The 27,341-nt window shown below is 50.1% G+C and overlaps 1 protein-coding gene across 1 annotated transcript in view; it reads right to left on the reverse strand.

Moving 5' to 3' along the window:
• IGFN1 (immunoglobulin like and fibronectin type III domain containing 1) overlaps positions 1-27,341 on the reverse strand; it is a 299,446-nt gene that overhangs the window by 26,304 nt on the left and 245,801 nt on the right. Inside the window, exons 20-21 of the mRNA XM_069633640.1 lie at positions 12,401-12,593; positions 16-315 (exon numbers count right to left, since the gene is read on the reverse strand). Of these exons, the coding sequence (XP_069489741.1) occupies positions 16-315; positions 12,401-12,593 (493 nt within the window). The remainder of the gene's footprint in view (positions 1-15; positions 316-12,400; positions 12,594-27,341) is intronic.

Consider the following 27,341-nt stretch of genomic DNA (forward strand, 5'->3'; position numbering starts at 1 on the left):
ACACCACAACCTTACCTCTCTCTTTGGAGATGCTCCAAGCCTCACTGACATCAGAAGGGTCACTCAACCCCATGTCATTCTTTGCCAAGACCCGGAAGTGGTACTGCCGCCCGGGAATCACCCGCGTGATTGTGAAGCGTGTAGTGTAGACTGGATCTCCGACCACGTGCCAGGACTGCTGGGTAGAGTCCTTCTTCATCACCACATAGTGGAGGTTGCCATCATGTTTCTCATCTGGTGAAGGGCCCCATACCACAGTTACTGTGTTGGCAACGTTCTCCTCCAGACGAACTGGTCCTGGAGGCTTTGGGATATCTATATAGTTAAAGAGTACAGACACGATTTACAGTCGGATCTATAAATGCTCAACTGAGTAAAAGAGACTCAATTAAAATAATGTATTTATTTTGCTCATTCACCATCAAAGCTGCATTTTACTAATTACTGTACACATTTCTCTGAATGTTAGTACTTACACTTTTGACCTTACTGTGGTATTAATATGTCTTTGATAATCTTTAACCAAGCTGCTTTTAGCTGTTATGTTAAAGGTAGAACTTCCTGCAAGCAGTGTCCATGATGTAGAAGCTACAGTGTCAGCCAACCCAGATCAAATGCAATGTGAGGGAATTAGCTGATCCCAGGCTTCCAAGCTGGGAGAGTTGTGTTGATCTCTGGCCTCTAAGCTGTAAGAGATGTGCTCGTCCATGGCATCCAAGCTGTGACGGTACATGTATATCTCGGGATTCTAAGCTATCTCATCCAGAGCAACCAATCAGTGTTTGTGTGTGGGATAGAGGGAGGGGGGTTCTTGTGGATCTCATCAAACTCAGAAAAGGTGGGTTGACACATGTCTTCAAGCTGTGTGTGGCATAGTGATCCTAGACCTCCCAGGTTCCCAAGCTATGAGGGGCATGCTGATCCATTGCTGGCTACCTGTGAGTGGATAGGATTACACCTTGCTACACAGCGCTGTGAGGGGCAAGTAGATTTTAAGCATTAAACCTATTGTTTGCAGCAAAGACGTCACATTCCAAGCTCTGAGGGGGGATTATTAAGCTTTCACGCTGTTAGAGGGTGGATAAAGTCCAGTTTCTATGATGTGGGTGGTGGGATCATTTTTGCTTCAAAGCGGCAAAGGAGGGTGGTTGATCATCAAATTCCTTAATGTTATGAGGGAGACCCATCTAACGAGCTGAAAGGGGGGTTGTGATCCACAGCTTCCAAGATGTAAGTGGGGCTTCTGATATCCAATCTGTTGGAGTGCGGTGATTCTGGGTTGCAGCTAATCTTCATCGTTTATGGTTTGGGTGTGGGCTGAACCCTATCTTCCAAAGTGTAAGGGGCATTGTTACTGACAGACTTTATGCTTGGAGAGGGAGCGCAGATTGTGGACTTTGAGTTTGTGAAGAGTTGAGTTTATCCTGGATCGCCAAGCTCAGAGTCCATGCCTCCAAGCTGCATGCAGGTCCTATTCTGGTTTCTAAGCCATGGTTATGTTATACAGGAAGTCTCGTCCACTTTGTTGTGCTAAAGATACTGCTGAAAGGAATGGCAAACATAATTTGTAACCAAATCAAGGGATGCTTAAATGCTGCGAGTGAGCTCATGGATCTATTACTTCCAAGATGTGAATAGGCCCACACCATAGATCTATGATTCCTAAACTGCGAGTGGGACCAAAAGTGTCTGAATTCTAAGCTGTGAGTGGGCCTGTGAAGGCATCATGAAGTGAGACACAGACAACAGATTCAATGTTCTAAATAAAATTACTTATTTTCTAAATTGTCAGGATGGAGTGAGGCCTAACTTGCCCTGTGCTAAGGTGGGATTTCCCTACTTAAATATACTAAGGATAATCTGTGTCAGTAAGTCTGTATGTGTCCAAAACCTACACTTGCCCTCACAAGATAAACAATGTGTAGTGATGTCAGCAACAAAAGAAACAGTGTTCCAAAGAAAGATCAGAGCTTCTTCCAGTTCCTGGCTTGCTTTCCAGCTTTTCCTTCCCAAAGTTCAAAATATTTATTCATTCATTTATTGTTTGCTTGTTAGGCGCTTATACAGGAAGTAAATACTGTTTCAATGTGCTCACAGAGCAACAGGTAGGGGACAAGGGGATGTGGAAACGATTGAAATACATAAAAGTATTAAATACAGTTGGGTGGGGGGACAAACCTACTATGTCCTGTGAGTGTTCAGAATGTGCAAGTGCAGAAGGGAGGGGGGAATGGAATAGGTGTTGTGGTGCTCAAGGTTGAGCAACAAGTAAAGTGCAATGTAAGGTAAGTGCGAGCCTCCAGGGTGGAGGGTGAGCCGTGGCAAGTGCTGAGGATAGCCAGAAGCTAGGGGGGATTCGGTTTGGGAGGTCAGGGCCCGGGGATGCAGAAGGGCCCTGAACACCAAACAAAGCAACTTTGAGATTAGTAGAGGAGAGTGGGGGGGGGACGGAGGTAAAGAGGAAAGCCTTGAGGAGCTTCTGGAATTTAAGAAAGTCCTGCTCAAGATGAAGATACAGAGGGAGGCTGTTCCAAAGAAGGGATTCAGCTGAGGAAAGAGATCGACATACTGCCCTCTGTTTAGCGAAACGCTTTACGCACAAAGAGCTGGTGCCAGAGGAGCGCAGGGGTCTAGATGGGGAATATTTAGTAAGAGAGAATTGCAGATAGTGTGGTCCCCGGCCCTAGACAGCCTTGTGGATGATACAGGGGGATTTGAATTTAATCTGTGAAGCAACCGGGAGCCAGTGAAGACCTTTTAGGGCAAGAGAGATGCAGTCCCTGGACTTCAGGCTAAGGACAAGTCTTACTGCTCTATTCTGGATTAGCTGGAGAGGTTGCAGAGTGGAAGAAGGGAGATTGAGGAGGAGGCAATTGCAATGCTAAAGTGTAGAGAGAACCAGGGCTGGCTAACATTGTGCTTCTGGGGGAAGGTGAGAAAAGGTAGAATTCCTTTGAGAAGTTCCAAAAGATCTTGCAGTTTCCTTTCCCAAGAGGTTAACACAGCTCATAAAGTCTTGGGGTACCCTTCCCCAAGAGGTCAGCTCTTCCAGCTTCCAACCAGCTTCAAAACCTACAATCAGCTCAAATCTCCTGGCTTTCAAAATCAGTTCCAGTTCAACTTTGTAATCCTTCAAGCTTTTTCAATAGTTCGTACAGATTGCCATATTCCTCATTCACTTTTCCTGTTATCAAATACAGTTTTGTTATCTTTATCTTCCTTGGGTCATTATGGGTCCAAGGAAGATATGGGTTATTAGGTTTAGGCGCAGTTGTCGGACCACATGGTCCACCCATTACAGGTAATGCAACCGATAAGCCTTGACACTCTTATTCTTCTATATTTTTTTTTGTTGCTAACACAGGTTTTCTCTCTATGCACCCGTGTCATGGGTTTGCATTGATTTGTGATTCTCCTTGGCATTCTCTTGGCTTTGCCACAACGTGTTTTCCACATTTTTGGGTCTTTAGGATTTGGACTTTCATGCTAACACAGGGTTTCTCTCTCTACACCTGTGTCATAGGGTAGAATTCATTGTTTTTTAAAGAACTCACTCTGTGGCGTTCACCCTTTTCACCACCTTACTTTCACAGTGTTCCTAAGTGCTCTTCACTTGCTTTTCACCTTGTTCATAAATGTTCATCATTTGCTTTTAAGTGCTCATAACTTGATTTTCACGTGGTCATGAATGCTCATTACTTGTTTTCCACTTTGTTCACATATTCATCATAACTTTGTTTTAGTTCAGTATTCAATATCACTTGTTTCATCTTTAAATGCATCCACAACAACTTACAGCTTGCTCTGCATTCAAAAATCCTCAATCTGAATTCCACGAACACGTGTCACAGGTTTCAGTTTGTTTGGCAGCACCTTATGCCAATTTGCAGCACCAGGAGCGCCCCGGTATGATTGTTCCCTTTATTCCACTCTCTCACGGCCCGTTTGGGCCTCTGCATCACTTTCACTCACCTGCAACGCCTAGCATCCTTCCCGCCACCCCCACTCCAGCCTGCTCCACCATCAGCTGCATCATGTCCTCCAGGCAGGTTTCTCTCCTTCTCTCTTCTCTGCTAGAGGTCCCTCCTTTTATGCACCTGTGGCCTGTTAACTGGTTGCAGGTGCAAGTCCTTGGTTTCATTTGCCTGACCATAATTAATCCTATTTGCTGAACATGCCTGACTCTTGCAATGGTATTCCTCTGCAGTCCTCTTCCATGCCTTAGTACCAGAGTGCTGTGAATGAACAGGAGTGTAGACAACTGTTAGTCGCCTCTCCCGCGACTCAGTACCAGAGTGGTGTGAATGAGTGAAAGTATGTATAACTCCCTGTTGTTTCTTACCTGTTTTATTATTGAACTGATATTTCTCTGAAATAACAAGAGGGGGACTGACAGGTATTTAAACTACGCAAATAAGGAGGTGCTCTCCTGGTTCACCTCTTCCTCGTCCCGGTATTAGGATGGCATTTCCAAGGGTCATCTTGAAAGGCAGGAAAGGTGAAAGGATGACAATAACCTAAAAAGGCTGTTGGGAATGAAGGTTCCTTGTTAAAAGGGGATGGGGATGTCTTACCCAAGGACGTCCTCTCCCCACTCCCCAAGTCCCCTTCTCGAAGGTGATCCTCCCTCGCATATTCATCCCCAGGGTCGGGATCCAAAACTGATAGCTTTTCCCTGACCACCTGAGCAGGGGATGTCAGGGAAAAGAAAGTGAGGACGGCTTCAGGTTCCTCACAGCCCACAGATCTCTGAATTCTAAACTGTGAGTGGGCCTTCGGATCTTTGAATTCCAGGTTGTGAGTGGGCCTGCAGTTCTCTGAATTCCAAGTTGCGAGTGTGCCTACAGTTCTTGGAATTCCAAACTACAAATAAGCTTCCTGGCTGCAAATGAGTTAGTGAATTTCAGAATTCCAAGCATGGATAGTGATTCAAGCTGGTTTTGAAACAGAGGGAGCTGCTGATTTCCAGCTTCAATGCTTGGGGGTTAAGGCGGGTTTATTCCCGTCTTCCAAAGTGTAAGTCGCTTGGCATTATTTGATCCTAAGCTGCGAGTGGGGGAGCCGATCGCAAACTTCCAAGCTATGAAGGGGTGCATTTATCCCTGGGTTCCAAGCTCTGACTGAGTGGGTTGATGTCAAGCAAAAGGAGCGAGAGAGGCGGATTCCTGATTCAATGCCGTGCACCATGGACATGCCTTACAGGAAGTGACACAAAGTAACTGCTAGAAAGGATCTTCAGAGTGATTTTTACCCTCATCGAGAAATGCAAGATGTTCTGGCAAGCATTACAAATATGATAGATAATGGAAGCCAGCACAAAGGTACTGTTTAATTAGAAAATAACTCAATGTTTATTCAGCGGCATTAGCTTGAGTGGTCAATATTTACAAATCCAGCCGCATTTGTTCTCTGCATTAATTTGAGACAGTACTGTCTCAAAATGTTAAAAGGTCGTTTTTGAAAGATCAAAAATGTCGAAAATTAGAACTTTGAATTTAGAAATGTTGAATATACAAACAACAATAATTATGTATATTAATACATTCAATTGGTTAATACAAATTAATAAAGAAAAAAAAGAAATGTTGAATAATAATAATGTGTTATTTATCTAGAACTTTTATCCAAAGCATTTTACATAGAACATATTTACATACATTATTTATTTATTATTATCATTATTTTTACCCAATCTAAATTGGTATTCACTTTAATGACCACATCGGGATGAAAGGTTGAGTCGACCTTGCTGGGATTTGGACCTACAACATGCAGATCAAACACAGATCACAGCAACGAGCGATTAACCCGCTGCGCCTTCTTACCAGCTAGAATAAAGATGTCATGCATAGACCGCTGCAAGATGGGTCCCGTGTTCTTAGTTCAGTGCAAACGACAAGGAGACACAACCGACTAAACCTTGGACTACGGGGTTTATTAACATGGAGCGCGGCTCGCCGCAGTGAATGGAGGTTACCATGGAAGCTACGTGACTCGTTGCTAAGGGGAAGCTATGTGCGTGTGGGATCACGGCATTAGTCATGTGATCTTGGCTACTTAGCCACGCCTCCACCTGGGTTTAGTGCTTCTGATCGAGCTTTTTTTTGCGTTCGGTTTTTGGCCTTTTTTCTTGTTCTGACTACGTTACCTCTTGACCCGGCTTTGGACTTGACTTGCTTTTGGATTTCCCTTGTGTGCTTAGTTGCCTTCCGTCTTCCTGGTTACGAACTCTTGCTCTTGTTCCTCAGTTACGTCTGGTATCTCCTATTGTTCCCGTACTGTTCGCTTGGTTTTTCGACCCTGATTGAACTTGGATACTCTTTTGGTTTAAGATTCTGTTTAATAAATCGTTCGGGACAGTGTTCACATCTCCGCGTGACAACTTCTGCATCATGGGACAGCCTCCGCTGCTCCGTGGGACAGCCTCCGCTGCTCCGTGGGACAGCCTCCGCTGCACCGAGGGAGATCTTCCATTATAACGCCGGAATCAGCACCAATCCGCGTTATCACAGCCCACCAAGAACAGCACCTGTCTCTAAACAGTAGAACAGTTTTGAATCCAACCCTCCAGCTGAATAAGGGCGTTCCGCATTTTCGTGTCTAACCTAAGTAATATTTTGGGTAAGCAAGATTTTTCTTCTCTTGTTATATTTAGACTTTCTCTATCTGATTCAGGGATATAGGATTATAGTGTTCAACTTTCTTTCAAAACATCCTTTGGATATCGCCCTAGAACCAGTTGTGTTAGTCATTCCAAGTCTGTTGTTATTATTCAGGTTAGTGTGATTAACATTTGGGAACTGTTTTCTGAAATCTTAATCAGAGCTGTTCTAATCACATATCTCTGTTGTTTATTTTCTACAGCCACGAGGTCTCGGTGGGAATCCAATCTTTCAATTAATAGATTGCTTTGTATGTTTAATTTTACATTCAAAGTGGTACATTATTGGGAAGAATTCTTCTTCTACACTACGAGTTCAAGTCCAAGAAGAGGAATTCTGACAAAAGAAGAGTGGTCAGACAACAAAGGGGAAATGTACTACAATGATCTGTGGTGGGTCAGAAGAAGGAGGCAGACACTTGTAAGACACTTCAAAAGTGTTTTATTTACTAAAAGGATAATGCCTATCTCTTCCTACTTCTATGGTGTGTTCCCTTCGTAACAAATCTAGTTAAGGTGCTTGTCAGTCATCAATGAATGTTTTAAACAAATCTGTCCACCACCCAAAACTAAATCTAACTGACCCAACCACTATTTTAACAACTAAAGGCAGGTGAATGACTCCTAGATTCTGCTTTTCACAGCCTTTTATTCAAGAGCTGATCTTTAAATAGTTTCTCTTAACTTCTTTGATCAGTACATATAGTTCTTAGTACTTCCTTGTTCTGTGGTTTCTTCTTAAAGAGGGTTTCTTTAACTCTAGATAGATATCTTCTCCTTTTCAATGCATTTTGTTTGTTTATCTTTCTCCTCTTGTATCTTGTTGTTAAGGTTTATTCTTCCATTTTCCTAGGGCAGTGGTATTCAAACTGTGGGTCGCGACCCCCTAGGGGTCCGCGGGTGCATCCCAGGGGGGCCCTGAGAGCTCAGCATGAAAAGATTTTTTTTTTTTTTTTTAGATTGGAAGAAATGGGCAGGGGTGGCCCACATGGGCGGGCTGAAGCATGAAACTGTCTCAGGCAACAATGAAAAAGTGGCCCACAGTTGTAAATGGATATTCATTCCTTTAGTCACAGACTGGGCCTCATTACTACTATGGCGGACCAGTAACAACGGTGCTGGTAAGCTACCGGCACCGTTGCTACCGTTCCGCCATAGTAAGAGTTGTGCTCGTGGGTGCTTGACAGCCCCCGCCAGGTCTGACCTCAGCTCGTCGGATGCACCGGCACCGTTATTAACGGTGCCGGTGCATCCGAGCTCCCCCTTCCCATTTGAGCCATATGGGGCTCAAATGGGAATGGGGATCTACCGGCACCTTCGAAAGGGCAATTATCATGTCCGCCTAACTCGGCATGACCTAGTAATTGCCCATTCGCGGGTGCCAGACCCGGATGCAACTCCAGTGGCAGCCGTGCCGGTTTTACCGGCACAGCTACCGCCAGAGTAGTTATGAAGCCCACTGTTTCAATAGTACCCAAAGGGGTGCTTTGTGTTAAAATGTAAGTAAATTGTGATATATTCAGCAACAATGGTCAACATTACTAACTGCATAGTGGCCCCTCACCCATTATGGAGGAGCTAAGGAGCCAGCCCAGTGAAACAGTGAGCACTCCCTCAGCTGCTTTATCCAGCTAATGGAGTGCTCCTGGGCTGGCTGAACTGTCAAAGGGAAACACTGTTTCCCTTTGACAGTTCAGTTTAGTTCCCCAGCCGCACATGCTCACTGAGCCATGCAAGTGCTGGGGCGTTTTGCTTCGCCAGCATTGCATAGCTCATTGGAAATGCTGGCTGGGGCACTGCATGTCTGTATGTCCGAGGGGGAGCTCCTGCGCCTCCTCGCACATACGGACAGAGCAGCTGGAGCAGCACCCACACACAGGCCAATGCAGAAGGTACGTTTATGTTCATTGTTTTTATTTAAACATGTGTATGGATGCGTTATGAGTGAGTGTATGGTGATGGATGCTCATGTGAATGATAGAGTGATTGCTGTATGAATGTGCAGCGCCTTGCATATACACATAATCATGTTCATTGTGTTAGGACCAGTGGGGCCCAGGGGACAGGGATGGTATCTTTTTACCGGACATCTATCATTCAAAACCCTCTGCCTTGTCCACAAGGCTTTCTGGGGCCTCGGTCCAAAATACCTTCAGCTATTCCTCCGCAAATACCTCCCCTCTCGAGCTCTTCACTCCTCTACCTCCAACTCCCTCAGGGTCAGTCGTTTATCAAAGAAACGAGCTGGGGGTAGATCTCCGTCTTCGGCTGGGGCCTCCCTCTGGAACAGCGCCCTGCCACTCTAAAACTTGAGGAGAACCATCTTTCTTCCTGCACTTATCAGACCTACCCTGTCTGCTGCCTTAAACGTAGCACTTGCAAATTGCTGGCTGCACTACCACTGTTTGTTGCCTTTATTATTTATTTATTTATTGTTATTTATCTGTTTCTCCTCTGCTTCGCACTTTCCACTTCTCCCCCCTTCCATGCACTTTTCCCCTCACACTTGCGCGTTCTCAATGTCACTGGGCCTAGTAAGATCGCTGTTTTATTCTCCTCTGTTCCCTTCCCTTGCCTTGTCACGCTCTGAAACACTTGTGTACGAGCGCGATAGAAATAATGCCTGCCCCCTGGACTCCCAGCAACAATTGCAAACTGTTTGGCTATTTACCCATTTTTTGTTAAAAGTATGCTCTACAATGCAACATTTTAACCTATTATTTAAAAAAAAATTCACAGGGGGAAACCCCCCCCGAACCTACCCTTAATGCCCCTCCACTTAAAAAAGATTCACCAGCCGCCACTGGCCCTCAGACTGTGTTGGGAACGGGATGGGGGAACCGAGGGACTATGGTGGGAGCACAATGGGCGGGAACCATGGGATAGTGATGGGAGCAGAGTGGGGAGAGCCCTGGGTGTGTGATGGGGTGGGGAGAGACCAGCGACTGGGTAGGAGTGGGATGAGGGAGCCCAGCGACTTTGATGGGAGCAGGTGACGGCGCGCAATATATACTGTCCATTTGGCATTTCTGGGGGGTCCCGACCTGCCCAAATTTTGCTCAGGGGGGCCCTGGCCAAAAAAGTTTGAAGACCACTGTCCTAGGGTATGGTTGTCTGACCTTTCGGATTCTCTCTCTCTTGAGCTCCTTCCTATGTAGTTCATATTCCTTTTCCTCTGTATTGTATCTGACTTTTGACCTAGATGTTCGTTCTTCTCCAGTTTTCCTCTTATAGTTTCCTCCTCTTTTGAAATGATACTATCCTTACTTGGACTGTAACGAGTATGGACCTTCTTATAGCTATTATTCTTCACTTCACTGGCTTCCACTGTAACCGCCTCATTGTCTTGACTGAGAAACGTATTATTACTTTTATATTCATTCTCATTCAATTCTCTTGCTTTCACTGTTATCCTCTATTTATCATGAATGTAGCGAGTATGACTGTTCTGATATGGATTCTCATTCTCTTCTTTTGCTTTCACTATTATCATCTTCCTGAGACGAGTACGAATGTGCTTAAAATTATTCTCTGTTTCCCTCCTGGGTCTACCGTGTTCCCCATTACCTGACAACCGCAGGGATAATGTCACCGGGAGGTCTCTGCTTTCGGGTTTAACTTTATTTTCTGTCTGACTAGCTTCTCTTCACCCTTCGTATCTCTCACTTCGTATCTTCGTTCAGATGGCTTTCTGATATCCACGGTGCCGGAGCATCACTTGGTTTCAACCACGTAGTGGTGTCGCTGCAGTTTCCAGGACCACCAGTCCACCACAGGATTTTCATGGTCGCTCCACCACTGGCTGCTTCTCTCCTTCTCCTTTTCTATTCTCCTCCTCGTCCCAGTTAAATGTTATTTTCTATTTAAAGGGATATTTACATTTTCTGTTTTGCAATAACACATTCTTGTTCTTCCTTCATATAAATCCTGATAGAGTGTGTCTGAAGAGGTATTGTTGGAAGGATCTTTAGAGAGTTACTCACAGGAACGGGGCTCCTTGTCCCTACAAGGGGAGTCTCTCCCAATGAGGTTCCACTTGCTTTGACCCATTGGAGGATGTTGTGGAGCCGGGTCACCTCCCTAGCCTCACAGCGGTGGCTCCCCCCCTGGGGAGAAGTGACAAATTCCCTCGACTCCTCACAGATCACTACATACAAGGAATCCTCCTTAGTACAAAACTGTTATATCGTAATAGCGGGAAAACTCTTTTAATTCCTCCTGTGAAAGGTGCTGCAGTCACCTCTGCTGTCCCTCCAGTAGAACATTACTGTCCCTTAAGCGATGAGTCACATTAAAAAAAAAGGCATAAATAAAAAGCAAGTATTTTAAGTAATTATTGAAAAATTAGGCAAATGATGTATTGTTAAAATGACACGAGACAGAGACATTAAGTTGGAGGAAAGTTTTGGAGAAGCTACATAAGAAGCAATGTGTGATGAGTCAGCTAGCCATAGCATTGCTAGTTAGAGCATAGGTGCGGGTACAGCAGCACAAGGAAACCACCTTCGTTCTAGTCTTTTGTATTTTAATAATGATTTATATATATATTGATTTTGGATTATTTATACCTTTCAAATTTGTAGTACTTTTAATGAAAAAAGGGCAGCTGTTCAAAATCATTTTAAATTCACGACAGTGCCTTTTGGGTCATGTGCCCCATTACACTTCTTTGAAGTCTTCAGTGTGGGTGCATCATGGTTCACAACCATTAACTTTTGGGGGAAAAAACCTTGTCATCTATCAAAAAACAACCCAAGTATAAATCACCCATACTTGTGTAAAGTGGAAAACTGGCCAGCTTGACTGAGCCTATCTGACCACCGAACAAGTAATTCTCTGCCTTACATTCTTTTTAAATCTCCCTCTGTTTTGAGGTTTTACATAGCTATCTCTTGACTATGAAGCACAGGCACTAGCAGGAAGAATTTGACAATGATCACTCGATTGGATGAAACAGGAAGCTTGGATAGGTACTTGCAGCTCCCATTCTAAGTAATCTAAAATGTAGGGCCATTATGAAGTTGGCAGTGAAAATATAAATAGGCAGAATTCTACCATCTGCTTAAATTTGGGTTAGTTCCTTAATAAGTATTTAACCCATGTGGTATCAATGCAAAAAATACAGTTTGTAGTGAATACCACATGATTACGTGTTTGGATGATGCTCAAAATGCCCCAAATAATCCATATTTTGAAGTATATCTAAAATGAGATCAACATTTTACCACTTCAATAAAAACATGTTGTGCCTTTAACAGGGGATGTGCCAGCATGACCCCCTCACTTACAACCCAAAATGATGCTCTGGAAAGTCTAAAATGTGTACCACCGAACCCACAATGAACTCCAGATCAGAAACATAGATCTGACCAAAAACACTTAGGTCAGGTGCAAAATGGTAGGAAAACACACTTATGAAAATATGATAAAATCAATCATATTGCTTTTTTCTGTTAGAAAATTGACATTCCTACAGAAACTGAACTGTGTGACATGAAGAAAAAGCAATAACGATGCATTGGTCTAAAGAACCCTTAAAAACCAAGACACGGTTCCAAGGCGAATGCTACTGATGCCCATGAGAAGGGTCCTCAAGATATGCTCCTCAGCATGCATAAAAGGACTGCAGTGGGCTTGCTTTGTGACAGCGGCTTCTCTGCATGCATACAAGGACTGTGGTGTGCTTGCTGTGTGAGAGCGGCCCATGCATTGCTAAGAGCAGCCACACACTCCGAGTACCTGCTACTTGGATTTCAAATTTGAAGGATTCTTTGCCAAAGTGGTTCTTCAGAACGATGGTGTAGATTCCACTGTCAGTGTAGTCGGCGCACGGGATGATCAGCTGGGATAGGCCTTCTCTGCTGGTCATCGTTGCTCTCCTTGACACTGGAAGGCCATCTTTCTGCCACAGCACCTCCGGCTCAGGGGAAGCCTGAAGAAACAGCAAGGGTAGTTACTGAAGCCCTGGGGGAAAACATCATTTTAATGATCACACTGGGACTGCACAGCAGCCTTCACTATCTCGGACGAAGAAGATACTTGGGTAATTTCCATAAGGTCTAGAATTTAGAAAAAATATTATCAACTTCATTTAAAAAGTGCACTATATAATGTAAGGGTACAGAAATACGAGTCTGATACAGAGGTGGCATATTGGTTGGCATATACTTTTATTTATAACCACAAAAGTAGAAGAAAAGCCTATCTTGCCCTACTTACTATGAGGGGTTACCCTACCTCAGCAAAAATACTAACGGCTCCGTCAGGATGACTGTAAAGTGTCCACTGCCCTGCATCTTATCCTATTTATGTCCCTTACACTTACAAACTAAGAAAACTGGATGTCTCATGAATCCAGAAGGAGGCCCCTCTCATTCTGGATGTAGACTCAAAGTCATAGTTCTGGTCAAAGAATATGTAGTTCCAATGTCCACTGCTTGAATGTTCAGACCAACTTAAAGAAAACACAGTTCCTCCATCTCCTGGAGGGAACCTCTTCCATGGTTCCTGCTTCAACTCTTAAACAAAACACAGTTCCCCAACTCTTCTGGGACGGATACACTTCCTCTATCTGTGAGACAAACTGTAGCTCCCAGTCTCTTATTAGGCCTGGTTCACTAACCTGCTAGACCTGACCGCAGACTTTCTCAAATGATTCAATACTGTAATCATCTATGGCATATCAAGTCTGATTCATTGACCTGCCAGACTTGATTATATCACTTTGCCTCCTTTTAAGCCTCCTCTGGGTCTCCCCAATTTCCTCTGGGCTCTAGACCACTGGTTATAGGTATCTTGACACTGATGTGGGTATTTTGCCCCTTATATACTTTGCTGAACGCCTTGCTTGTTTCCATTTTGGTCCCAGAACCTGTTGTACACTGGTGAGTCTCCCCTGCTGCATATGGGTCCCAGACCCTGTTCTTATGCTTCTCCAGGATCCCTGTCCCTGTTTCACCTATTTCCCAAATGCATAGACCTGGTATACTCTCTTGCCACGTCCTATCGCATGTAGTTTTATTCCCAATGTGTGTATCAATTTATGTAATTCCTGTTATTCCGTTTTGCTCTTCGGGATGTAATTATCTGATTTACAAAGTTTGTATCAAGTTGTATAATTCCTCTGTTATCCCCTTTTGCTCTTTGGTATATATTTACAAGGGTTTTCAATTCCTTCAGCGCGCTAGGGCCCCAATAACTGGTCCAACCCTTTCTCTAACTTTGGGAAGTCTTGGGTGTTCTCCAGTCTCTTCTGGAGGTGGAACAGAGCTTCTGTGTTGTTGCTGTGCTCTGCATTCTGCCTCTCACGGCTCTGCAGCTCCACACTCTGCCTCAAGTCTCTGGCTGCTCACATTTCCATTCTCGGTCTGCTTTTGCTGGTCACACTTCTTTTCTCTCTGCACCGGCCATGTCTGCCTCGCATGGACCTCCTGGAAAGTTACATCTCTCTGTGTCTCGGTTTCCTGCCTTCGGGTCTCCTGCCACGGAACGGACATCTCGTTCCATGCTCCTTCAGGGCTGGCTTGACGCTTAATACAGTCCTACTTCCCTTTTTATGATTGGAGCTGCCTCTTGAAAGCTGTTCTGTGCGTGTTGGTTCTGCAGTGGACTTTTGCCTCCTTGTTCTACCCTCTTTGTCTAAGTGGTGTGTTGTATTAAGCTTGGGTAAGGCTCCCTGTTCCTCGACCCAGTATGGTTAATAAAACCCTCTACTCTACTATAACACATAGAGCTATGGGGGACCAGAGGGGCCTACGTGGTGTATGAGGAGAATGGGCACACAAACGGATCAAGTGAATACAGCGTTGCCCCAGGGCTATCATCACTGTTACCAGGAAGGGTTTCCCTCCCAATGAGCCCCCGAGGGAGACTATCAGGTAGAGGCCTCACCTCCCTGCCCTATGGGAAGGGGCTTCCCCCATAGAAACAGTAACAATACCCTGGGTTTTTTCACAGCTATTATGCTCTGTTCATACTCATTTTTCATTTACACTTCTTGTATAAGTGGAATGTGTGCCCGGTTTGGTTTAACTATTGTAGGATGAAAGGTGTTCTAGTGTATCTTTTATATTTCATTAATTGGTCATACATGTATTAGACTAAGACTTAGCAGATTAGAGATATTGTGATGTCATGCAATTCTATTTAGAGTGTTTTCATTTTACTGTACATTCCACTCTTACTGATTAAAAGACTTATAAACATATTCATGCCTGGACATCAGTTCTAACAAAAGGCTTATTCAAGTTTGTTGGGCATTGACATTGACATTAATTTTGTTTATACAGAAATATAATATTTTATGGCTTGTACCAACGGAAGCGTTTGCAGAGTAGTAAATCTTCCTGCATACGCTTTACCGCATCATCGACAACTACTGGGAACTACTTAGAATGAGAGATTTTTTAATTTCCCACTGACAGAAATGTCACTTTTTCTTACTCCCTGAGAATATCTAAATATTGCTTTTGATTATGGCCCATGGCGGGTAGTCTCTTTGGGTAGGAAGCAGTTCATATTGTGCAATATAATTTGCAGATGAGTCATGTGAGAATCCAGAAGCAGTCTCATTCGCTAGTCCCCAGGGTCTCTCTCTCTCTCAGGGGGCCAATGCATGCCCATCGCCTTTGGATCCAGACGCTGGGGGTGGACCAGTGCGGGAGAATCACCTGGGTGAAGGGTCTTCGGGGAGTGGGACACCTGATGGCGAGGCACGGTATCCCCCTCCCTGTAACACCTTTATCCCATCCTATATGGTAGGATATTTAGGAACTCTACCCCACCCCTTTTCCTTCACAAACACTTTCTCACAGACAGTCCGCTCTGGGAGAAAACAGACTCACACCCGAGCATTGTACCCGACATGTTCCACTACTATGGTCAGGCAATTACTGGCAACCAATCACACCTGACTTCCATTAAGCTTCCCCATACAGATAAACAGCAGAGCACGAGAGGAAAGCTTAAGAGGTCTGAGCCCAAACAAGGGAGAGCAATTGTGAACATTGTGCTTAAGGGGTCCGAGCCCGAATGAGGGAGATCTGTGGTCCGAGCCCGATCCAGTGAGATCAATTGTGAACATTGAGTTAAAAGGGGTTTCGAGCCTGAAGGACGGAGACCCATGGTGAACAGTGAACCTGAGAATGTATGAATGTGAAAATCCTATGAGAAAGGAACTTTGGTGCTTGTTCATTACGTCAGGCCCTCTGCAATAAGAGACTGTTATTGTGAAGGAGACTTTGGTAGAAGGCCTTGATACCTATGCTTTGAACTGTATCCTCGTTGCAGAGAAGCCAGAGTGTGTGCGAAGCTCGAGTGTGTCACCTTCTCCCGTGCTGAAAACGTGGGAAAGGCAAGCCAACTGCTCAACTATCCTGACATATCATTTTCTTGAGCACTTTTCTTTTTGCATACATTGTTGTCCCACACCATTTGTATTTAAAAGTAAGGATTGGCAATAGGTTTATCAGTATAGGTTCTTTTATTTTGAAAGAGACTGCTCTAGGACTGCGTTATTATTATTTGATGGTCGTAGTTTTCTCCCATCCTTGGATTTAGGGTTAGATAGGCATTCAACAACCCATTGAAGTTCAATAAACACCCTTGAACTGTGATCACTTGTGTCTGCCTTCACAGTTTGATACCATGCCTTCCTTACAGTCACCATTTCTTGTAGGGTGGTCTTCACGTATCTGAGCCTTTAATGTAATGTAATCTATCATGCCTTTGAAAATATGGAGACTCCTAGGATTCCAAAGAACGGTATTACCCAAAAAGATCAATTGCAAAAAGATCGAATCCCAAAAGACTGAATATGGGATGCCCAATTTGACTGCATATATATACACGTGGGGTGTGGGGGATAAAGTTCATACACAATGTGGAGGGTTAATGGGGGGCCTGGAGGGGCTCTCCCTCTGCATATATGTGCGGACAAATGGGACTTTGGGATTCATTTTTTTATTTTAATCACCTAAGTTCTAATAAACACAATTTTAAAATTATGCAGGGCACTTATCTGATGATTAGGAAAGACTTACCCTCCAGGCGGATACTAATAAACACATTCTTAATATTGTGCAGGGGTTCTAACATGGTGATTAAGAAAGACTTATCCTCCCATGACGGGACTAACTGGAAACCATCTATTTCCAATCAATAAACACCCAAGAAGTTTGAGGCACAAGCACCCTATTATGCCAAGATACTCCCGTTAACTTAAACATGGTTACATCCTTATTCTGACATTCCAATTCTTTGTCAAATAATTCAGAGGCAAGTAACTACTACCACTTACTGTTTTTAGATAATTTACAGGGTAATTCATAGAATTTCGCAGAAAAGTGTCGCAAGCGGCTGGCGCAGAGTGTCCGCGTGCGATTGACTGCGCCAGGCACGTGCGCTAAAACCGATTTCCGCGCACAGCGTATTCATGGATTTCAGGCTCCCAAACCAGCCGTGGCGCAGAGTATCGCAGCGACCCTGCAGCAGCGCCAGTAACGCCCCCAAGAACGCCCTCGCGCAAGGAAAAGCCATCAAAATCGCTAAATCATCGCAAAGGGCAGCGCTAACCCTGGACCAGTCCACAGGGCTGCCAAACAAGGAACGCAAAGCGGGTAACGTGCATATCAGGGGTACGCGTGAAGTTTTACACGCGATTAGCCAGGGCACGTGTATCACAGGGGTACGCAGGAATTATCACACGCGATTTGGCTGGGTACGTATATTACAGGGGTGCGCGGGAATTATCACACGCGATTTGGCTGGGTACGTGTATTCCAGGGGTGCGCGGGAATTATCACACGCGATTTGGCTGGGTACGTGTATTCCAGGGGTGCGCGGGAATTATCACACGTGATTTGGCTGGGTAGGTGTATTACAGGGGTACACGGGAAGTTCTACACGCGATTCGGCTGGGTACGTGTATTACAGGGGTGCGCGGGAATTCTCACATGCGATTTGGCCAGGTACGTGTATTACAGGGGTGCGTGGGAATTATCACACGCGATTTGGCTGGGTAGGTGTATTACAGGGGTGCGTGGGAAGTTCTACACGCGATTGGCCAGGGTACGTGTATTACAGGGGTATGTGGGAATTATCACACGCGATTTGGCTGGGTACGTGTATTACAGGGGTACACGGGAAGTTCTACACGCGATTCGGCTGGGTACGTGTATTACAGGGGTGCACGGGAATTTTCACATGCGATTTGGCCAGGTACGTGTATTACAGGGGTGCGTGGGAATTATCACACGCGATTTGGCTTGGTACGTGTATTACAGGGGTGTGCGGGAATTATCACACGCAATTAGGCTGGGTGGGTCCTCACAGGTGTTCCCTGTACACCCTCCACAGCCCCTGCAGGCAGCCCACAAAACAGGGGACTACCCTGCACACCTGCTCATGTCCCCCTGCACCCCCACCCCCCAGCAGTGCAGGGGCAGCCTCCACCAGGCCCCCACTCATGTCACCCACCACCCCCACCCCCCAGCCACCAGGGTCACCCTCCACCAGGCCCCCACTCATGTCTCCCACCACCCCCACCCCCCAGCAGTGCAGGGGCAGCCTCCACCAGGCCCCCACTCATGTCTCCCACCACCCCCACCCCCCAGCAGTGCAGGGGCAGCCTCCACCAGGCCCCCACTCATGTCCCCTATCACCCCCACCCCCCCGCCACCAGGGGCATCCTCCACCAGGCCCCCACTCATGTCTCCCACCACCCCCACCCCCCAGCAGTGCAGGGGCAGCCTCCACCAGGCCCCCACTCATGTCACCCACCACCCCCACCCCCCAGCCACCAGGGGCACCCTCCACCAGGCCCCCACTCATGTCTCCCACCACCCCCACCCCCCAGCAGTGCAGGGGCACCCTCCACCAGGCCCCCACTCATGTCTCCCACCACCCCCACCCCCCAGCAGTGCAGGGGCAGCCTCCACCAGGCCCCCACTCATGTCCCCTATCACCCCCACCCCCCCGCCACCAGGGGCACCCTCCACCAGGCCCCCACTCATGTCTCCCACCACCCCCACCCCCCAGCAGTGCAGGGGCAGCCTCCACCAGGCCCCCACTCATGTCACCCACCACCCCCACCCCCCAGCCACCAGGGTCACCCTCCACCAGGCCCCCACTCATGTCTCCCACCACCCCCACCCCCCAGCCACCAGGGTCACCCTCCACCAGGCCCCCACTCATGTCCCCTATCACCCCCACCCCCCCGCCACCAGGGGCACCCTCCACCAGGCCCCCACTCATGTCTCCCACCACCCCCACCCCCCAGCAGTGCAGGGGCAGCCTCCACCAGGCCCCCACTCATGTCACCCACCACCCCCACCCCCCAGCCACCAGGGTCACCCTCCACCAGGCCCCCACTCATGTCTCCCACCACCCCCACCCCCCAGCCACCAGGGTCACCCTCCACCAGGCCCCCACTCATGTCCCCTATCACCCCCACCCCCCCGCCACCAGGGGCACCCTCCACCAGGCCCCCACTCATGTCTCCCACCACCCCCACCCCCCAGCAGTGCAGGGGCAGCCTCCACCAGGCCCCCACTCATGTCACCCACCACCCCCACCCCCCAGCCACCAGGGTCACCCTCCACCAGGCCCCCACTCATGTCTCCCACCACCCCCACCCCCCAGCCACCAGGGTCACCCTCCACCAGGCCCCCACTCATGTCTCCCACCACCCCCACCCCCCAGCAGTGCAGGGGCAGCCTCCACCAGGCCCCCACTCATGTCACCCACCACCCCCAGCCACCAGGGGCACCCTCCACCAGGCCCCCACTCATGTCTCCCACCACCCCCACCCCCCAGCAGTGCAGGGGCACCCTCCACCAGGCCCTCACTCATGTCACCCACCACCCCCACCCCCCAGCCACCAGGGGCACCCTCCACCAGGCCCCCACTCATGTCTCCCACCACCCCCACCCCCCAGCAGTGCAGGGGCAGCCTCCACCAGGCCCCCACTCATGTCTCCCACCACCCCCACCCCCAGCCACCAGGGGCACCCTCCACCAGGCCCCCACTCATGTCTCCCACCACCCCCACCCCCCAGCAGTGCAGGGGCACCCTCCACCAGGCCCCCACTCATGTCTCCCACCACCCCCACCCCCCTGCCACCATGTGCAGCCCCCACCAGGTCCTCACAATGTGCGTAATGGTCAGCCTCCACAGCCAAAAAGCCCTACCAAGTAACCCATTCACCCACATGGAAATGGAAATCACATGTTACACCCCCAATGTTCATGAAGCAAATGAACCCATGTCCCTCACACACATATTTTCCAATTGAATGGGAAAACACACAACATGACATGCATGAAACCAATGAGATGAAACCACACAGTGAACAATGTAAAAAAAAATGTATTAGAAAAAAATACGAATGCTAAAGAAAGAAAACTAACTACAATGTAAATGTGAAAAAAGAAGCTGCATGTCCGCATAAAAACACAAAACTAGAAAATCTAATCCAAAAAATTTTGTCCAAAGTGAAATGTCAAAACTCTCCGTGCAACAAAGAACTATGTACAAAAATAACAAGGGTCCATCATCACAACAGAACTAAGGAAACCTCCTAAAAAACCTACCTAAATATCAACTATATACAAAAAGTGGAGCAGTGTCCGTCGACTCCAAATCATAAGAAAAAACAAAGGAAACCTAAAACTAAAGAACTATATACAAAGGCGGCGGGCAAGTCCAGCGGCTCACTCTGTGGTGTTCCGGGCCAGGGCATCATCGAACTCCTGTTCGATGTCCCGGAGGCGATCCAGTTCCATGGCCCCGAGGGTCCGCAGGGACGACGCCGTGTCCTCCTCCAACCCCCTGCGGATTGCCTCGAGGCACTCGGCCCGCCTCAGGGCCCTCCGCATGGAGTTCTCCGCCCTGACCATTGTGAGCCGCGCCTCTTCCGCCCGCCGCCGCTCCGCACCTATGGCGTGGCCCAACCGCTGCCACACGGAAGACACTCTCTGTCCTGGGTCCTCCTGCCCTCCGGCCGATGCCTGCCCCTCCGATGTCGAAGGCCCCAAGCCTTCATGGCTCCCACCTTCTTGCTGCTGCTGCTGCTCTGCCTCTGCCCGTGCACTGCCTCCTGCTGCCTGCACATCCTCCGCCGGCTGGGGTGCAGTTGTTGATGTGGCCACCCCTGCTGGACGTCCGACTCCCGACTGTGGCAGGGATGCCTCCTCCACCAGCCTGGCCGCACTGTCAGAGGCAGCTCCACAGGGCACCCAGGTGACTGATGGGTGGGAAGATGGCACAGAGGACGACTGGCGCGTAGGGGGTCCAGTTGAGGAGGGGGTCGGAACAAGCCCCATCAGACGGAGGAATCCGGTCTGGGTGACCTGTCCCAGCAGGCTGACGTGGTCAACGAGCCATTCGAGATGACGTGCAGTCTCTCCATGAAAAGACTGCAGGTCACCTCGCATGGCCCGTTGACGCAACGCCACACCAGCCAGGACAGGCTCAACCCGGACCTGGATAGCCACGTCCGCAGGCAGAGGAAGGCCAGTTGACGTCAGCTCATCCCCTGCCTGAAAACGGGTCTGGACGTAGGCATCCCTGCTGGTGCAAGATGATGCAGGGACAGGATCGGGGACAGGATTGCACACAGGCACCTCCGCGGCCGCCTGTGCTGCCTCCTGTCCCTGGTCCTGGACTGCACCACTAGCACCAGTGGGATCCCCACCTCCAGACCCCGTCTCTGGTGCTTGCACGGCCTCCTCCTCCACCAGACCCCCCACCAACCTGGATGACTCTGTGCCATCTTCCCCTGTTGGGCCCTGTGGGGTCCCAGCTGCCCCTTCTGCTGCCGAGGAGTCCAACTGCAACCTCCGCCTCTTGGACCTCCCCCCGGCAGCTGCGGCCTGGGACGCGGCACCGGACTCCTCACTCCCCGACGAGATGACAACACGGGAGGGGAGCCGGGCCTTGCGTCTCCGGCTGGCGGTCGGATCCCCGCCGCTGTGCTCCACAGCACCTTCTCCGCCCTCTTCATCAGTTGACGCTGCAGACAGGGAGAAACAAAACACAGGCATCAGGGCACTGTACAATGGACACATACACGCATGACAGTTGCACATGAGTGGCATTGGCAAACCTCAGACATGTCATCACAATCCCCAACACACATGTCATTGCAACTGGCACACATGAGCCATACCACAGCCATATCGCAACTGCCACCACCATCCCTACACATACAACAGCATCAGCAGCCAAAGGGGAGCCATACATCACATGCAACACAGGAAGTGCACCACACATGTACACACACCACCACACTTGCATGCATGTCTACACCTCTGCCAAGTGTCGCACTGTTCAGATGGGCATCCATGTCACATCTGCCAATCAGGCTTCCACATACCGCTGTCACATGCATCCATGTAGCATCACTGTTGCACCTTTGACAAATACACACACATGCACATGTACACAGTGCTCATACATGCAGCCGAAAACAACATACATGCCTGACATCACGGACATGTCTACTTACATACACATTCATCCAAACATGTGTGCACGCACAACTGCATTTGCCATGCAAGCCCACACACACAAGCACCATCCATGTCTCACACATTACAGCCCTCGCATGTGTCAGCCCCACGGCCCTGTACACCCCCACCCATACTCCACCCCATACAAACAGATGTGCAACCGGCACAATGGGGAATGATCACCACACGCCCTGCTCACAACCAGGATGCATGTACACTCACCGCTCGACTCCAGACGGCTCTGCTTCTCTAGGACCTGGACGTGGAGCGCTGGGGATATGCGTTCCAGGACCCCCATCTGTTCTTCCGACAAGTGGCCCCGGCGCCCCTTGGCATCCGCTGCCTTCAAGAGGCGCCGGGCCTTGTTCAGGGTCCTGGACCTGAAGTCCTCCCAGCGCTTCCTGACATGTTGTAAGTCCCGGACTGCCACCCCCTCCGCGTTGATGGCAGTCACGATGTCTGTCCAGATCCGAGTCCGTCCTTCCTTGTCGGCGCGGGAACTTCCAAAGAGGGCATCATACTGCCCCAGGACTTGCTCCACCAGGACACCAACTTCGGTGGCACTGAAGCTGGTGCCCCTCTGCCTCTCTGGCCGGGGGTTGTCAGTGGTCACAGATGGTGTTAGCCCCGACATGACAACCCCAGAGGCAGGAGTGGGTGGGCAACTGGGTCCTGGGGCTGGGCTGTGGAGCGATGGAATTCCAGTCGGGAGTCTTCTGTTCCAGCAGGGGTGGTCACAGCAACAGCACCCCTGGCTGATGTGCAGGCAGCAAATGGCAGTGCACGTGGGCAGCAGGCAGTCAGGCAGCAGCAGATAGCAGGTGGGAGCGTGCTCGGGGCTCTGGGGGGCAGTAATTCGGCCTTCTGGGCAGGAGCGTGGTCTCCCGTGTGCTCACGCGTGGCCAGCTTGGTACGGAGTGAATTGGCACGTGAAAATCCTGCACGTCAGCGTGAAAACCGAGGAAAGGCCCTTAGCGCGTAAGCGCGTCAGCACGCATACGCGATTCCATTGGACCAAAGGCCCTCAGCGCGTAAGCGCGTCTGTGACGTGACCCGCACGGGTGTTTCCCACACAGCACGTGATGACAGAGCACACGTGGAAAGACTGCACGTCAGAGTCTCATTGCGCGTCAACGGGCCATGCGAGGTGACCTGCAGTCTTTTCATGGAGAGACTGCACGTCATCTCGAATGGCTCGTTGACCACGTCAGCCTGCTGGGACAGGTCACCCAGGCCGGATTCCGCTGTCTGATGGGGCTTGCTCCGACCCCCTCCTCAACTGGACCCCCTACGCGCCAGTCGTCCTCTGTGCCATCTTCCCACCCATCAGTCACCTGGGTGCCCTGTGGAGCTGCCTCTGACAGTGCGGCCAGGCTGGTGGAGGAGGCATCCCTGCCACAGTCGGGAGTCGGACGTCCAGCAGGGGTGGCCACATCAACAGGTGCACCCCAGCCGGCGGAGGATGTGCAGGCAGCAGGAGGCAGTGCACGGGCAGAGGCAGAGCAGCAGCAGCAGCAAGATGGTGGGAGCCATGAAGGCTCGGGGCCTTCGACATCGGAGGGGCAGGCATCGGCCGGAGGGCAGGAGGACCCAGGACAGAGAGTGTCTTCCGTGTGGCAGCGGTTGGGCCACGCCATAGGTGCGGAGCGGCGGCGGGCGGAAGAGGCGCGGCTCACAATGGTCAGGGCGGAGAACTCCATGCGGAGGGCCCTGAGGCGGGCCGAGTGCCTCGAGGCAATCCGCAGGGGGTTGGAGGAGGACATGGCGTCGTCCCTGCGGACCCTCGGGGCCATGGAACTGGACCGCCTCCGGGACATCGAACAGGAGTTCGATGATGCCCTGGCCCGGAACACCACAGAGTGAGCCGCTGGACTTGCCCGCCGCCTTTGTATATAGTTCTTTAGTTTTAGGTTTCCTTTCGTTCTTATTATTATTTGGAGTCGACGGACACTGCTCACTTTTTGTATATAGTTGATATTTAGGTAGGTTTTTTAGGAGGTTTCCTTAGTTCAGTTGTGATGATGGACCCTTGTTATTTTTGTACATAGTTCTTTGTTGCATGGAGAGTTTTTACATTTCACTTTGGACATAATTTTTTTGATTTGATTTTCTAGTTTTGTGTTTTTATGCGGACATGCAGCTTATTTTTTCACATTTACATTGTAGTTAGTTTTCTTTCTTTGGCATTTGTATTTTTTTCAATACATTTTTTTTTCCATTGTTCACTGTGTGGTTTCATCTCATTGGTTTCATGCATGTCATGTTGTGTGTTTTCCATTCAATTTGAAAATATGTGTGTGACGGACATGGGTTCATTTGCTTCTTGTACATTGGGGGTGTAACATGTGATTTCCATTTCCATGTGGGTGAATGGGTTACTTGGTAGGTCTTTTTGGCTGTGGAGGCTGACCATTACGCACATGATTGGGGATTATGAGGACCTGGTGGGGCTGCACATGGTGGCAGGGGGGTGGGGGTGCAGGGGGACATGAGTGGGGGCCTGGTGGAGGTTGAGCCTGCACTGCTGGGGGGTGGGGGTGGTGGGAGACATGAGTGGGGCCCTGGTGGAGGGTGACCCTGGTGGCTGGGGGGTGGGGGTGGTGGGAGACATGAGTTGGACATGGGTGGGGGCCTGCTGGCAGGTGCCCCACAGTGCTGGGGTGTGGGGGTGGTGGGAGACATGAGTTGGACATGGGTGGGGGCCTGCTGGCAGGTGCCCCACAGTGCTGGGGGGTGGGGGTGGTGGGAGACATGAGTTGGACATGGGTGGGGGCCTACTGGCAGGTGCCCCACAGTGCTGGGGGGTGGGGGTGGTGGGAGACATGAGTGGGGCCCTGGTGGAGGGTGACCCTGGTGGCTGGGGGGTGGGGGTGGTGGGAGACATGAGTTGGACATGGGTGGGGGCCTACTGGCAGGTGCCCCACAGTGCTGGGGTGTGGGGGTGGTGGGAGACATGAGTTGGACATGGGTGGGGGCCTGCTGGCAGGTGCCCCACAGTGCTGGGGGGTGGGGGTGGTGGGAGACATGAGTGGGGCCCTGGTGGAGGGTGACCCTGGTGGCTGGGGGGTGGGGGTGGTGGGAGACATGAGTTGGACATGGGTGGGGGCCTACTGGCAGGTGCCCCACAGTGCTGGGGGGTGGGGGATCGTGGGGGACATGAGTTGGACATGGGTGGGGACTGCTGGCATGTGCCCCACAGTGCTGGGGGGTGGGGGTGCAAGGGGACATGTGTTGGTGTTCATTAGTTCAAGGAGACATGTGCCTTTGCTGGGGGGCATGCCCATGTTGGGTGGGCTGCCTGCGGGCCATGACCAGGGATGCAGGGTAGTCCCCTGTGGTGTGGGCTGCCTGCAGGGGCCGTGGAGGGTGTACAGGGTACACCTGGGAGGACCCACACTGTCAAATCACATGTGGGACTCCCCGGCACCCCTGAAATACACGTACCGTGCAGAAATCGCGTGTAAAACTTCCCGCGCACCCCTGAAATACACGCGCCCAGGCTATTCGCGTGTAAAACTTCCCGCGCACCCCTGAAATACACGCGCCCAGGCTATTCGCGTGTAAAACTTCCCACGCACCCCTGAAATACACGCGCCCAGGCTATTCGCGTGTGGAACTTCCCGCGCACCCCTGAAATACACGGGCCCAGCTATTCGCGTGTGGAACTCCCGCGCACCCCTGAAATACACGGGCCCAGGCTATTCGCGTGTGGAACTTTCCCGCGCACCCCTGAAATACACGCGCCCAGGCTATTCGCGTGTGGAACTTCCCGCGCACCCCTGAAATTCACGCGCCCAGGCTATTCGCGTGTGGAACTTCCCGCGAACCCCTGTAATACACGTAGCCCGCTCCCCCAGGCCCGATCGCGTGAGGAACTTCCCGCGCACCCCTCAAATTCACGCGCCCAGGCTATTCGCGTGTGAAACTTCACGCGAACCCCTGAAATACACGTAGCACGCTCCCCCAGGCCCGATCGCGTGAGGAACTTCACGCGAACCCCTGTAATACACGTACCCCGCTCCCCCAGGCCCAATCGCGTGTGGAACTTCCCGCGCACCCCTCAAATTTCACGCGCCCAGGCTATTCGCGTGTGAAACTTCACGCGAACCCCTGAAATACACGTAGCACGCTCCCCCAGGCCCGATCGCGTGTGGAACTTCACGCGAACCCCTGAAATACACGTAGCCCGCTCCCCCAGGCCCGATCGCGTGAGGAACTTCACGCGAACCCCTGTAATACACGTAGCCCGCTCCCCCAGGCCCGATCGCGTGAGGAACTTCACGCGAACCCCTGTAATACACGTAGCCCGCTCCCCAGGCCCGATCGCGTGAGAACTTCACGCGAACCCCTGTAATACACGTAGCCCGCTCCCCCAGGCCCGATCGCGTGAGGAACTTCACGCGAACCCCTGTAATACACGAAGCCCGCTCCCCCAGGCCCGATCGCGTGAATAACTTCACGCGAACCCCTGTGATGCACGTACCCTGCAAATCGCGTGTGACACTTCCCGCGCACCCCGGTATACATGCACACGTATTTTTTGTCAGCGGGTGTCCGTGTTTGTGGGTACCCCTTTGCACGTCATTTTTCCTGGAGGGCCACAGTATGGGACATTCATCATGGCAGTATATAGGTGCTATTTGTTGGCGCACCTTTTGGCGCACATTTCTTACAGCCGCAGAGACGCTACCGCCTCCTTTCTTGTGGCGGTCGTGTTTGTGCCTGTGCGCTGGTTTGAGCGTGCGCTTTTTTCCCCTATTCTATTCCATGAATACGTGTTGTAGGCAAGCGTGTGGGCGTTCCGCGCACTTGTGCCCTGTACTTCCCCCGTGACGCCCACGTTTTGGCAAGTTGTTCCCCATTCCGAGTGTTACGCCCGTGTTCCGCCTACTTTTATTGCGTGCGCCGCGCTATTTGCGAATTTCGCTGTGGCCTGTGCGATTTTCGCTGTGACCTGGCGCACGCTGTTAGATGGCCTGTGCGCCAACGTGCGCCAACGTGCGCCGCGCACTTTTTTATCGCACATCCGCTGGTTTTCTCGCGCACGGCCTTCCATGAATCGACGTGCGCTGCTTTTCGTGCGATTTTCGCACTTGCACTGCGATTTTCGCTATTCCACTGCGGATTCGCACGTTTTTGCCCACTTGCGCCGCGCTAATTATTCCATGAAT

This window comes from Ambystoma mexicanum, chromosome 13, assembly GCF_040938575.1.
Source record: "Ambystoma mexicanum isolate Mex_15411 chromosome 13, UKY_AmexF1_1, whole genome shotgun sequence".
Taxonomy (NCBI): Eukaryota; Metazoa; Chordata; class Amphibia; order Caudata; family Ambystomatidae; genus Ambystoma; species Ambystoma mexicanum.